Genomic DNA, 14,351 nt, shown 5'->3' on the forward strand with positions numbered 1-14,351 from the left:
GATGCTTTTGTCCATTGTATTCAGCAAGAAAAATCTTAGAGTATATGTACAGTAGGAATTACTAGCACAGGCAGCTGAAATAGCAAGTCTCTCAACTGCTGTATTCAATCTAAGGGTATTCTGCCAGTAATAGGCTTGTAAAGGTACATGATACTTCAGTTCCTTTATTAATATTTTTTAACTTTTTAAAATGAACAGAACAACAAAAAGACATATAGTTAAATAGCTGCTGAAATAAACTATTTCACAGAATCGCAAGGGTTGGAAGGGACCTCGGGAGATCATCTAGTCCAACCCCCCCTGCTAGAGCAGGCTCTCCTAGAGCAATCTACACAGGGCTTTGAATATCTCCAGAGAAGCACAACCTCACTGGGCAGCCTGTGCCAGGGCTTGGTCACCCTCAAAGTCAAGAAGTTTTTCCTCATATTCAACTGAAACCTCTTATGTCTCAGTTTGTGCCCATTGCACCTGGTCCTGGCGCTGGGCACCACTGCAAAGAGTCTGGCTCCATCCTCTTGACTTCCATCCTTAAGATATTTGTACGTGTTGATGAGGTCCCCTCTCAGCCTTCTCTTCTTCAGGCTGAACAAGCCCAGCTCCCTCAGCCTTTCCTCGTAGGGGAGATGCTCCAGTCCCCCCATCATCCTAGTTGCTCTCCTCCGGACTCTCCCTAGGAGTTCCTCATCTTTCTTGAACAATTTCATATATATACACTTATTACCAAGGTGGGTGAGAAGGATGGGTTGTGGAGGAGCTTTGGTTGAAACGGTGACAACTTTCTAAGGGCAATGAGAACAATTTTAAAAGTGACAATAAAACTATTAGTTGTCACATTTCAAGATGTATCGCCCATATTTCATGTTTCTTGCAGTGCTTCTGCAGGTCTGTCACCTGTTAGATAACTTTAGTCCTCTAAACCACGGTGTTTTTTCTTTGTCAAGCATGCCTATTTTTTGTGATAAATTCTAAGTTTCTAGATCTTGACAGATTTTTAAGGATTCACTATACTGCATTGAAATTCCTGTAACATTTTTTTTTTTTGAATAATCATGAAATCTGACAGAAAATCATGAAGTCTGATGGAAGAATCGCACAAATGCACAATTTTAAATTTATGGTGAGAACCTCTGTCTGCTCTGCTACCATGATCGTCGTGACCCCGGGGCATCTCTCCCTGCTTGCGTTCAGGGCCGACAGTCGGAGCTTAGCATGGACGGGGGAGAGGTTGATGTGTTTTCTGGGCGATATGAAAAGCCAGGCTGAGTATTGCCTAAGGATTTTGTAGGGGAAGAGCTCACACGTTTACTGTTAACCCATCAGTTACTGGAAGGGGTGGCTACGCAGGCTCCTTAGTGCAGCAGGATGGTCTTGTCCTGCATAGACCTTTGCTCGCATGTCCTTGCTTCTTGGCTCCTACCACTTTATTCTCCTGTGTTCCATTTTTCCTTTAAGATCCTTTAAGTTTTAAAAGATCAAATTTGAAGTTTAGCCTTGGGATTTTGCATTTTTTAATTTTCCGTCTTTCTGTGGATTGTATACATCCTGTTCTGTTTATTTGATTTTTCTGTTAGCTTATTAGAATGTAACCTTGGACATGCTAAGGAGTAAGGAAAATTCTCTGCTTTTTTCATTTAGGTGCAAATCTCGAGAATAAATAGAGCTGCTGAACACAGGCAGGTAGACCCCAATTCAAAGGATTATAGGGGAAAACCTTGTCATCCTGCTCTCCCCTTTTTCTTTTTTCTAGCCCCCCTCATAAGTTCATTGTTGGGTTTTACTGCTAAAGCTGCAACAATAATGGGATACTGAAGAGAGGATGTTCCAAATATAATATGAACTAACTTTGCTTTGCTATTTCTAGATCACGTACCATCTTGTTTTTAATTTAAATTAGTATAAATTGATTGATATCCACATTTACATTGTAAAATAGATAATGTAATATATGCAAGAGTGCCTTTGGAAACTAAAATATTAAATATTTTTAAATTATGCACACTTAATTGCATTGTTTTTGTATTTAATTATCCTATGAGCTTGTTTAAGTATCGCTGCACATTACCAATATTTATCAGTTAATACAAATTTCTGTCCTTGGAGGCGCACTGTATGTTTGTACTGAATCTGTGATGGTAGGAAGTGCCTGTAATTCTGAATTTAAATAGAAGAGTTGCTGTATGTGTTGGTAGTTCAATTTGTACGGGACTGAAAGTAGAATTTATTCTTAAAAAGGCTATTCTTTAAAAATAATAATAATACAAAACCAAAAAACCCAACAGTTTAAATGCTGGCCATGCCCAGATCCGTGGCTCATAATAAAGGAATTTGGGAAATGTGTAATAAGGTCACTGATGGAAGCAACTATTCTGGCACAACTAGGGACTTGTTTCTGATAATTCACTTGTACGCATACCAGTAAACTTTGGGGGGTCTCTAGGGGATCCCTTTGTTGTAGGGAGAGAAACAGACACTTGGGTCTTTAAAGGAAATAACTTATTTCTGGACTTTTTTCTTTAGTGCTGGTGGAATGAAGGGATGGTTCATTATTTTTTTCCATTGAGTGTGAGGCTAATTTGGACTACTTATAGGGCTAAAGACCAGCTACAACAGTGTTTGAAAACCATTGATTTTTTTTTTTTTTTTAAAAAAAATGTTGTATGCTGGGAATACTGATGTGCTAACTGTTATAACTCTTCCTTCTTTCCTCTTGTGTTCTGTAACCAGCAAATCCAGGCTCTTTCAAAAATAATAATTAAAGAAGGAAGAGTGTATTTAATGGTGTCATTGACTTATCTAATTTAAGCACACTAAATATATTTGCTGTGGCTTTAATCAACATTGAAATCATACAGTTTGATTTTAAAACTAGAAGTCTTAGTATTTTCTGTAGTGTGGAATGAATATTTATATGGCTGTCTTAAAAAGTTACGTTTTTAGGAGTCCAGGATAAGAGTTCCTTGACAGTGTCACTGATATCCAAAGCAAACTAAAGTATGTAATTCTACCAGCGAATTTTATGCTCATAAGTTACCTGAGTGGCAGCTCTGATGAGCTGAAGCTTCTACTTACGCACAGACGGCACGCAGCATGGGTAGGCGTAGATGGACTGTCTCGCATTGATTTACCAGTGCACTTTAACCTGCACCTCAAGTAACCTATTTCAGGGGTGAGACAAACTTTGTCTCCATGGTTAGCTGCTTGAGACAACTTTGAGAAGGTCAGGAAAGGGAACAACGTTTCCTTGTTGTTTAATTGAATAAGATATAAAGTATATACTCTTCTCTTCCAGGTCTAGTGGAAATTCTTGTACGCTACTTGAGTGCCCGTCATTTCCATAGTTGGCTACTCTTTATAAATGAAGATTAATGGATCTGATATTTTTGTCTTTTCTCTGCTGTTCAAATTAAATGGCTACTGTTGATATTGATGGGTTTTTGGCGATGTATGGAAGTCCAGGGGGGTTGGATAGGATGACCTTTAAGGGTACCTTCCAACCCAAACTCTTTTAAGATTCTGTGAATTTAGATACGGACCAAACCAGTGTGTTGATTAAGTAGAAAAATAAATTGATGGTATTTGCATGTTATGATATTTGCGTATTATGCATCTTAAGTTGGAATGTGGGTGGGAAAAATGTTTTAATTACAGACCCATAATGTGTTTATAAGCCCACAGCTTGATGTTGTGGAGGTACCAGGTTGCCGCCGTATGATTTCTGATTCAATATTTATGACTACTAGTGCGCAGTTAGAAATTTTCCTTGTGACATCTTCATTAACTTTAATGTCTACAAAGCTGCAGTTGCCCTGCCAGCTACTGAGACGGATGATGGGTTTGAAGACAGCCCTAAGGTACGTTGTCCCAAGTGAGCTGGTTAATGTTCATACTTAATGTGCACAGGGACATGAGAACTGCCTTGTTGGATCAGATCGATGGTTTGAATGCCCTGATGCTCTCTTGTCAATACCAGATGCTACAGAGTTGAATGCAAGAAATTCTGCAGTAAGTAATGGTGAAATAGTTTTTCCAGCAAAAAAAGAAGTCTTCCCGTTTCTGGCAGTGGCTGATACATACCTTGAAGCAGTGTTCTCAAACTCCGCTTTACATATTACATAGCCTGTTGGTGGTGTTTAGTCTTTTTTTTTTTTTTTTTTTTTTTTTTCCCCCATTTGATTTTTACCTGCTTTTGGCTTCAGCAAAAAGTTAACCCTATATTTTCCACTGTGCATTTCAAATATTACAAAAAAATTACAAAAATAAGTCTTTTAAATGCTGCCCTTTCAGCTTTGCTGTGAAGCTGTTTTAAAAATGTGTGATGGGAGAATGAATAGCAGCCCAGAGCTGCCTATTTTATGTTGTTATATTCTATACCCTGTCTCTTCTAATGGCACCGTTTGGTTAACGGTTGGACTTGATGATCTTAAAGGTCTTTTCCAACCTAAACAATTCTATGATTCTGATTCTCTGTGTTCAGCCATTTTGGGTTTTCTTTCCATTATTTCTATGTGCTTTCCCAAAGGAAGAGAGTTGTATGGTAGTGACACACATTTATCAGTTGTTGTCTGGTAACTTTTGAATTCATTAATCTATTTCATCCAAATCTAAGTAAAGAAGGCTGAAAGGCTCAAGGCCCTGATATTTCTATAGGTTTTGAAAAATCGGGGGCTAGGTAGAAAAGAGACAATAAGACAAATGCTTTTATGGAGAGAAGGTCTTCAGCTGCCTGGGCTGTTTTGCCGAAGGTTTGCCACTCTACACATATGCTACCGCTGGCAGATGGGCACATGTTCTGCAAAAGTGACTACAGCCTGTGCCATGTATGAAGTTTGGAGGCTGGAGAAGAGCTCAAGGAAGACAATGTCATAGGGATAAGGGAGATCAGCTGGACTTAACGTGAGGGGGCAGAGAAACACGCAGTGCAGCTCTGTGAGAAACCATGTTAGTGCTTTTGATGTAGAAAAAACCCCAATAAAAACAACCCAACAAAAAACCAAACCCCAAACCTCTCGCTTGCTCTATGCTTTGTTTTAAAGACTAAATCTTGTAATGTTTCCCCTTTGCCTTAAAAGAAAGACAATGTTAATATAAGCTATTGGACCAAGTAGTTTGGACAGCTGTGAAGCTGTTTTAAAAATGTGTGATGGGAGAATGAATAGCAGCCCAGAGCTGCCTATTTTATGTTGTTATATTCTATACCCTGTCTCTTCTAATGGCACCGTTTGGTTAACGGTTGGACTTGATGATCTTAAAGGTCTTTTCCAACCTAAACAATTCTATGATTCTGATTCTCTGTGTTCAGCCATTTTGGGTTTTCTTTCCATTATTTCTATGTGCTTTCCCAAAGGAAGAGAGTTGTATGGTAGTGACACACATTTATCAGTTGTTGTCTGGTAACTTTTGAATTCATTAATCTATTTCATCCAAATCTAAGTAAAGAAGGCTGAAAGGCTCAAGGCCCTGATATTTCTATAGGTTTTGAAAAATCGGGGGCTAGGTAGAAAAGAGACAATAAGACAAATGCTTTTATGGAGAGAAGGTCTTCAGCTGCCTGGGCTGTTTTGCCGAAGGTTTGCCACTCTACACATATGCTACCGCTGGCAGATGGGCACATGTTCTGCAAAAGTGACTACAGCCTGTGCCATGTATGAAGTTTGGAGGCTGGAGAAGAGCTCAAGGAAGACAATGTCATAGGGATAAGGGAGATCAGCTGGACTTAACGTGAGGGGGCAGAGAAACACGCAGTGCAGCTCTGTGAGAAACCATGTTAGTGCTTTTGATGTAGAAAAAACCCCAATAAAAACAACCCAACAAAAAACCAAACCCCAAACCTCTCGCTTGCTCTATGCTTTGTTTTAAAGACTAAATCTTGTAATGTTTCCCCTTTGCCTTAAAAGAAAGACAATGTTAATATAAGCTATTGGACCAAGTAGTTTGGACAAGTTTTCAAAGTGATTATTGTGCTATGCCCATAAATTTTGGCGGAACTGAAAATAATCTCAGCAAAGCTTATCCTTGGCTTTAACTGTTGTTAGATAAAACATTGCACTTGAGGAAGTGTCGGGGTGCATCATCTTATATCCATCTTTCGTATTCTTTCTCTCTCATTCTTTATATACGCTATACTTATGTTGAACCTTCTCTTCCCTTTCTACCTTCTTCCCTCTCCTGCCCTGCTGGCCGTTAAACAAATTTTCTTTATGCAATACTCAGGACTTACATGTGATTATGGGTGATTTAAAAAGCAAGCAAAATGTAAGATAAAATTGCATTATGCTCTCCAGTGTGTGCGGCTATTCATTTTTCAAAACTGAATGTGTATACCATTGTGCTGCTCAGCTTGCTTGGCCTTATTTTCTCCCTTTTAAAGTTTTCCAGTCTTACGAAGTCTTGATTAAAATAGCTTTAGACTGTTCATGTGCAGAGTTTAAAGTCTCTGTTTAGCTTTCCCATTGCTAGCACTTTGTCCTCTGTTTGTCGTAGCCTGTTTCTAATCCATGACAGTAATTTACCACTCATTTTATAACTACTTTCCTAACAGCCTCTACTGAGTGCTGATGTAAAAGATGAACCGAATTGCATATGTAGCTTCTTGTTGATGCATTCAGACACTAATTTGAAGATTGTGTGTTCTGGTTTTGTGTATCTTACCCCTGGATTAGTCCTCTGGATTGCACCTAAGCCATGTACTTAATCTAAATGGGATGAGTTGTCCTTCCCTGTCCCTTGTTTATTTGAAAGCAGAAGTAGCCACTGTAGCCTCACATGCATTGCAGGGCTCCTTGGGTGAAGGGGTGGTGGCCTGAAACTTGAGAGGAGAAGCCAAGGGACCTGGACTTGTTGGGCTTGGGAGTACCCTTCCAGCAAGGAAGCTATGGAGAAGACAGAACCAGCCTCTTCATGGTGGTGCATGGCATGAAGACGAGAAACAAGATGCGTATGTTGCAACAAGAGCGCTTTTGACTGTAAGAAGCTTTTTATCATCAAGTCCGTCGGGCATTGAGACGTATTGCCCAGAGGGGCTGTGCTGTTTCCATCCTTGGAGATATTTTTTGCAAAACCAAATTTTTATCTTTTTGAGGAAGACTATCAGATGGCTTGGAGAACATCTGTATGATTGTGTTTTGGCCTTTGAGAAGTTGCTCTCTGAAGGACGTCCTGTCCATGGGACACAATTTTTTTTCTTTTAATTAGCAAAGCTAAATTAAAAGGAAAAGTAGAACTGTTTCATTTTTCCTTTTTTTGGGTAAATTGGTTCTCCGAATATTATCTAGCTAAGTATTTTCTAAAAGATGTTTGATTGTATCAAACCTAAGTGTCTCTTCATTAATAACTTAATGCACCTACCCTTTCAGGAGGATTTAGCTAAGGTGCCTGATAATAAATGCTGTTTCCATTAATGATTTTTTTTGAAAATGCAAGACTAATGGGCAGATTCGCAGCTCTGCAGGCTAGAGGTTATTTGATTAACTTGTCCATATTGTATTCCTGATTTCTCAAGCTAACCTTTTTGAGGCTGCAGGTGTCTGCTTTACCTCAAGTGTGTTGTTTGCAGCTTTGGGTGCCGCCTTCTTGCTGTGATCTTAGTTTTCGTGCTGAATGTTCTTTTTTTTCTGTGATGCAACTGCTTTAGAGTGAGAGGAGAAAGGTATGGATTTAGATCTTGTGACTAGCAAGGGCAGAGGAACCGGAGAAGAATATTATGAGAGTAGCTGAGTTGCACATACCCTTATGCACCAACCTAGGAGTTAAAATTGCTGATTGCTTCTCAAGAATTGTCACCATGTGAAGCTCTTGGCTTTGCTCCGATCCTGCTAGTGGATGGCCTTTGAAGTTCTAAGATGAAGTGCATATTATGTATCTGAAACCTCAGTAACTGTTGGTAAGTGTGTGAGCTCTTCAGTACCCTTAGCTCCTCTGTCCTCATCAATTGTCCTTGTAATTATTCAAAGCCTTTTGGACCCTGGGAAACATATCAGGTGTAAGCTTTGTTATTCATGTGGCTTTGAAGCACAAGCAGAAGAATCAGTTATAAGGGTTAAGCAAATGGCTTTGCTCACTCTTTTTGTTTATTTGTTTGTTTGTTTGATGGTTTTTTTAAACAGCAGTCAGATTAGTCTTTGTCTGGAGTATGGAAAACAACATCGTATCTTTACAAGTGGCTCCCCAAAGCATTTTCATAGGTTTTATGGCCTTTTAAAAAGGTGGCAGAATCAGCCTCCTCCAAGTTTGCAAAAGGGTGTTGGATGGATAGGAATCTCAGAGTGTCCTTGTCTGGAAAAGGCTGAACAGAAAAGTGTTGAAACACTGCCATGGAGAGAATGTTTTTATGCTTCCGTAACTGCCAGCCTGCTCTGTGTTCTTTTAAAAATAAAACCCCATCCTGGTGAGAGGTATTCTTGCACCCTTTCACTCTGCACATCTGTCTGAAGGCATAAGGCCAACTGCAATGATTTGGTAGAAAACGTGAATAACAGTGCTGTAACTTTTATTCTGGAAGTTGCCTCTCGTCTGTTCATTGGGCACGGTCATGGATTTCGGCCAATTGATATGTATTGGATGTAATTTATAGTTTCTTCAGATCTAATCTTTGGCTGTCTTGTCCTTTTTTTCTTCCATGCTCTTAAAGCTTTGTTTTAATTATGAAAGAAGCTGAATTTACCTGTGTGTGTGTGTATGGGGAGAGGAACTTAACCGAACCAAATACATATATTATCTTGCGCTTGCAGTATGTGAAAATGGTTTCAGTAATAATAATAATTGGTTAATTTAGATGTACTTTTAAAAAAAGTTAAATCTGTGCATGAAGGGGAGGAAATATGTCATGCGTTTATGCTATAATTTTAGGTATAAATGACCATGTCTGTCAAACTTCCTCAAAAGAGTAGGCAGATGGAGAAGAAACGTCAGGTTACTGCATCCCTGAGGCCACCAAAATGGCAAAATGTCCTTGTCCCGTCGACAGTCACTGCTTGGTCTGCCAAGATGCAGGCAAGAGCTTTGTGTTTTTTATCATATACTGGTATTCTGTGTCAGCGGTGGTGTTATGGGGAGCAGTCTGGTCACTCTTTTTTTAAGCATTGTGCAACCTGCTGCTAGATCTGAGCATGGTAATGAGCCCATTGGCAATGCGGCTGGTGGTACTCCCGTTGTTCCCATTATCCCGAAGAGAATACTGCTTATCAGACACCTATCAGCATCCACCCTTCACATGCTAAGAGGACAGAGAAGAGTTATTTCTGGCTGCAGCACTATGGCTTTTTGAGTATAGCTCCCATTACTGACCATCTATCGAAATTGTCTTGTGATGTGAGCTGTGCATTAGCACATTCAGACTGGGGAAATGGTGGAGCTGCATTCATTTTACACCCTTGTAGGAGCAGAAGAAAGCACTGGGATGTGAGTGTGACCTTCCAAAATGTACTTGCCTGAAAATCTTCCAAATTTGTCTGCTCTGGGATGCACTTACTATGAAGTTGATGCCGATTTTGGTATCCTGAAGAACTTAAAATGCTAAAGGGGGTGGTGGTGGGAATGGCTACGTAATTTTTGGCAACTGCTGTATACTTATCATTTCCAGATCATGCTTATTTTAGCAGTCTTGCACCCACCAGGGTTTAATATTCTCCACTAGTTCAATGGTCAGCTGTCTGTTTTTAATGCCTTATAGTCTTAGCAGAGGTTCCCATCAGAGAGAAATGTTAGTGCTTTTGTCTAGAAACGGCTCCTTTTTTTTTCTGATCCTCTTTCTAATAAATTAACATTTCTCTTTAAATGCTTCTTCCCCTAGAACAATTCCCTCCTACTTGTAGAACTGCATTTGGTGAAACATCATAAAGTTCCCATTTGGGAGCTACCCACTTACATCTTACAATAATTCTATTGAATGATCTATCGCTCCGCTTTTATTCCCTATTAGTATTTGGCTGATCGATGGCTAACCTAATTGATTGTTAAGGTCAGATGTCTTTATCGGCTGATGCCTGAATCTTTTCTCATTATGACTTAAAAAAACCTGTTTGCTCGTCTCTTAGAGTTCTTGTACTCCTTTTTGCGCACCAGAACAATAAACTTCATGATGTGGATGCTGGTGAACAATATACTTACGCAACGTTTTGTGTAGTCTCAGGTGCGGTATTAAAAGGACATGAAATATTGAGGTATCTGGGTTGAGCAGAACTGCAGTAAGAAACACTTGATTATGGGTTTTCAGATTGTTCTGTGAATAAGGTAGCTGGGATGTGAAATAAATTCTTTGCTTTTATGACAGCTTAATCATTTCTAAGTGTACAAATGCAGAACCTTAACTGCTCTCATTTTGGCTTGCGATGCTTACTGAGGTGTGGGGGAGATTAATGCTTGCTGCAGTACAGAAACAGGATCCTTGTGATTGCCTGATATTTTGCTAAACTTTTTTTTTCCTCTCTCCTGGTGATACAGTTCACTGTGACTAGCTGAGCTTTGCTTGGAAATGTACAGGTGTGCTGTAGCAACTCGGTATCTTCTCAAATGGGGAACGTCCTCGCATAGCCTCAGAGGAGAAAATAGTGGAGCAGTGTCAACAGTCAGAAGACATAGCCCTGATAAAATGGGATTTTGCTTTTCTATCCAGGGTTTGTGGCAGTCATCTGTTACAAGATTAATATTAAAACTCTGGATTTTCACGTATGTTAATATATTTTTAGGCTGGGGTCTCACTTGCCATTCGCAAGCGTCCCCCCACTTTTCCTTAATGCAACTCGGTTTCTGTCATTTAAGCAGTTGCTGCATCTGGCAGGATGGATATCGATTCCTTCTGCTTTAAGATGCTCATAAGTGAATTAGTGGGCCAAGACTCCTACGTAGTCGATGAAGCTGCTTCATTCATTCATAAAATTCACTATTTTAAAAGTCTACTTTAGGCTGAGAAGAATTGCACACTGCACTCTATTAACTATGATGGGCATGTGGGCTAATGATGGTAAGTAATATTTGTGGATAAAGCCAACTCCTAGAGGCGAGGTCACTGAGATACGTGGCTATTTGTTGCTGCCTTTTTGTGTGTGTGCCTATTTGTTTTAGACTCTGATTGCTGCCTAATGTAAAACAAATAACTGGGTTCCACAAAGGGGCTACTAGAACCTGGAGGCTGTCCCAGGTTTGTCTTCTAATGGCTAGACATCCTCTAAAGCACTTTTTCTTTAGCTTAATTTGCCAACCCCCCCCAAAAAAAAACCCAACTAAACAAAACAAGGGTGTATCTGCAAATGCTGTAACTATTAGCTTTCTGTGAAAGAGGTGGTTGACAGCTTTTCCCACTCTGCCCCAGTATCTCCACAAGTTGCCGACCACTAGCAGTTGTCAAATGCTGTCTCTATGCATAAATACTTTATATAAATGCAACCTCGAAGGAGACTGCTCGTTGCCTTGCAATTGCTTCATGCCTTACATTGCCTGAAAATGTCGTTCTTTGGTTTTCAGCTACCTAAGCAAGTGTTTTTATTCCTGCTTTTGAGGTCAGATGAGGGGCTTCTATCACCTTCTGGAATTTAACATCTATATTATGCTCAAGCGATAGGTGTTTTGGAGTGATATTACATGTCTTTTAGCTCTGTGGTACCATAGGGTGAAATTTGAGCCAGATGCTTCATATAAATAAGGGAATTATCCATATGCCTATACCAGCTCAGCCAGTGTAGGTGGGTATTCCTTCATTCCAGACCAACAGGTCTAGATTAGGATTTATATTGGAATAATTACTTGATTTTTTTTTTTAATCTCTTTCTACACCTATATTTTATAGCTGTTTTCTTTTCCACCTGTAGGAAAACTCACTCCTCTTGATTGCTACAAATCAATATTTTATGCAAAGTTAACAGCTGTTCTGCTGAAGCCAGTAAAACTTTCGGTTACTAAGCTACTACATTTTCCCAAATGGAAAATGCTGTTTTTTCTTACTAGACGACTGGGTATTTAATATTTTTTTCTTTCTTTAATTCCTGCTATGTGTGTGTCAAGTTGTGTTTAGATAGAGAGAAAACAACACCATCTCCAAAACTGGGTTCTCTTTTAGTGTGTGTGTGTGTGTGGGTTTTGGTGTGGGGTGTTTTTTTTTTTTTTTTGGTTTTGGGGGGGGGGGGTTTTTTTTTTTTTTGGTTTTGGTGGGGGGGGTTTTTTTTTTTTCTTCCAAGTTTTGGTGTGGGGGTTTTTTTTTTGGTTTTGGTGGGGGTTTTTTTTTTTGTCATTGTTTGTTTTGGTTGGTTTTGTAGGTTGAAACAACCTCTTCAGTATGAATTCTTCTGGAATTCTTTTGAAACATGTTGTATTGCTACAACTTCCATCAAAGGAAGTAACAACAAACTGTTTCTGATCTCCTTGGGTCAGATTTTTCAGAAGTTTGCAGTCGCTCGTAGGTGCGGAGATAGTTAATATTGAACGGTATCAGCGTAGTAGCTCACGTGACGAGCCCTTGAATATCAGAGAGAGTTGGGAATGGACCTGTTCTGTGTTTCAAAACCTTACTGAATGGGTTTTTGGGAATCCTATGACCTTGAAAGACCTCTGTGAGACTAATGGCTCTCATACTTTTCTACCTTTTTGTGCAAAAGCTTGTTCGTAGACTTGAAGTTGCTTCCCTGCTTTTTCTGTTCTTAACCAGATTTTCAACTAATTCATCTGATGTAAACTAAATGAAGAAAACATTATTTCCACCTCTCCTTCTTAAAAGAAAATTGGGAAAATTTGAGGCCAAATCTCTTTTCTAAACAATAGAAGCTAGAAGGATGTTGTAAATGCTTTGCTGGGTAAAATATGTATCTGAAAACACTTGATTCATTACACAGGAAGATGTTTCCTTTGGTTCTGTATAAATAAAAAGCAACATTTTTATGACTTTACTATTTGGGTTTTGGTCATGTGTCTGTTGTCCCCCCCCAATTTTACTTTATAAAGGCATATTTCTTAAGAAAAAATATACTTAATTTAACATATTCTGTATAATTTTTTAATTTTCAAAAGATTCCACTAATTGAAAAGTTCCTTAATAAGAGTAATTTTTAAAGGCTCTCTAGCATTATATGCTAAAATTTGAAAGGTGGGTAAACCACAAGAAAGTGCTCCAACTGCTTTAGAGACAAAAAAGAAAATAAATGAAACAGAGCCCTGTATTATGCAGTTGTTTCTGTAATTAGGAATATGTTGTGTTCCACTAACATTTCATTTAATTTGTTTTTAATTGTAGTTAATGATGAAGAACTAAAGAAAAGAATAGCTGAAGAACTGGCATTAGAACGAGCCAGGAGAGACTCTGAAGCTCAAAAGAGAAGGTTGGTTTGTTAATAACAATATTTAAAACAAGCGTGTACTTAATGCTTTTATTACTGTTATTTATCTATTTACTAGAAACAGTTGAATTTTGTGCCCCAAGACAAAATGGTAGGTGAGAGCTTTGTGTAATATAGCAAGTTTTGATATTAAATACATGTTAAACCAACAAATTAACTGCAATTTCCTTGTAAAAGCTGATATAAAATGTTGATCTAAATCCCTTTTGACCTCATAAGCCTGACTCTTTTTTTTGCAGTCTTTTAAGCTCAATCTTCATTGATTTCTCCTGAGTCCAAACATTCTCTTTGCAGTGTAGAGATAGAAGTAGCTTGAGAGCACTGCAGAGGTGGGGTACTTATAACCCCTCTGTTTGATCAAAAGGTAAATTTAAACAGCAGCAGAAATGGCAATTCTTGGTATTTCTGTGAGCTGCAGTATGTTTAGAACTGCTTTAATAGTTAGCATAGTGCTTTTTTAATACAGCACTTTGTATATTCACAGTTTACTAATAGAATACCCTGTTGATATCCTTTCTGTATATTGAAACATTACTTTTGTATGTGGTTTCAGAGATTGTAGTTACTGTGAAAGGCTGGGTAGAGTCACACAGAATGCACCGGCAGACTTTGGATGCGGCATTTTTCAATTATACTCTGCAATGTTTAGTATGGTACTGTGGGATTATTAGCAATTAAAAAAAAAAAACAAAAACAAAACCCAAAACCAAAAACCCTGTTTGAATTTGAAATTTGGCTTTATGGTGAACTTGGTGGATTTGTGTGTTAATTTGTACTTGCTTTCAGTGATTTTCTAGATAGAGAATATGACACACTGAATATAAATATGAACCTGCACGTTGTCCTCCATTCTGAGAATGGGAAGAAAGGCTCATTATGATGAATTAAAAAAATTAGAATGTAATTAGTACTACTTAAACTGTCTGCATATATATCAGTTGTTTCTTACACATCACTATATTAGTATTTAATTGAGTTAGGTTGCTGGAGTATATAATTAGGTAGGACTATATAAATGTCCCAGGAAAAAAA

General features: G+C 38.6%; 1 protein-coding gene across 1 annotated transcript in view; it reads left to right on the plus strand.

Annotated features, from left to right (window-relative positions):
- CHCHD3 (coiled-coil-helix-coiled-coil-helix domain containing 3) overlaps window positions 1-14,351 on the plus strand; it is a 170,026-nt gene that overhangs the window by 18,428 nt on the left and 137,247 nt on the right. Inside the window, exon 3 of the mRNA XM_009648396.2 lies at window positions 13,217-13,301. Coding sequence (XP_009646691.1) covers window positions 13,217-13,301 — 85 coding nt within the window. The remainder of the gene's footprint in view (window positions 1-13,216; window positions 13,302-14,351) is intronic.

This window comes from Egretta garzetta, unplaced genomic scaffold (genome assembly GCF_000687185.1).
Source record: "Egretta garzetta isolate BGI_Z169 unplaced genomic scaffold, ASM68718v1 scaffold260, whole genome shotgun sequence".
NCBI classification, from domain to species: domain Eukaryota; kingdom Metazoa; phylum Chordata; class Aves; order Pelecaniformes; family Ardeidae; genus Egretta; species Egretta garzetta.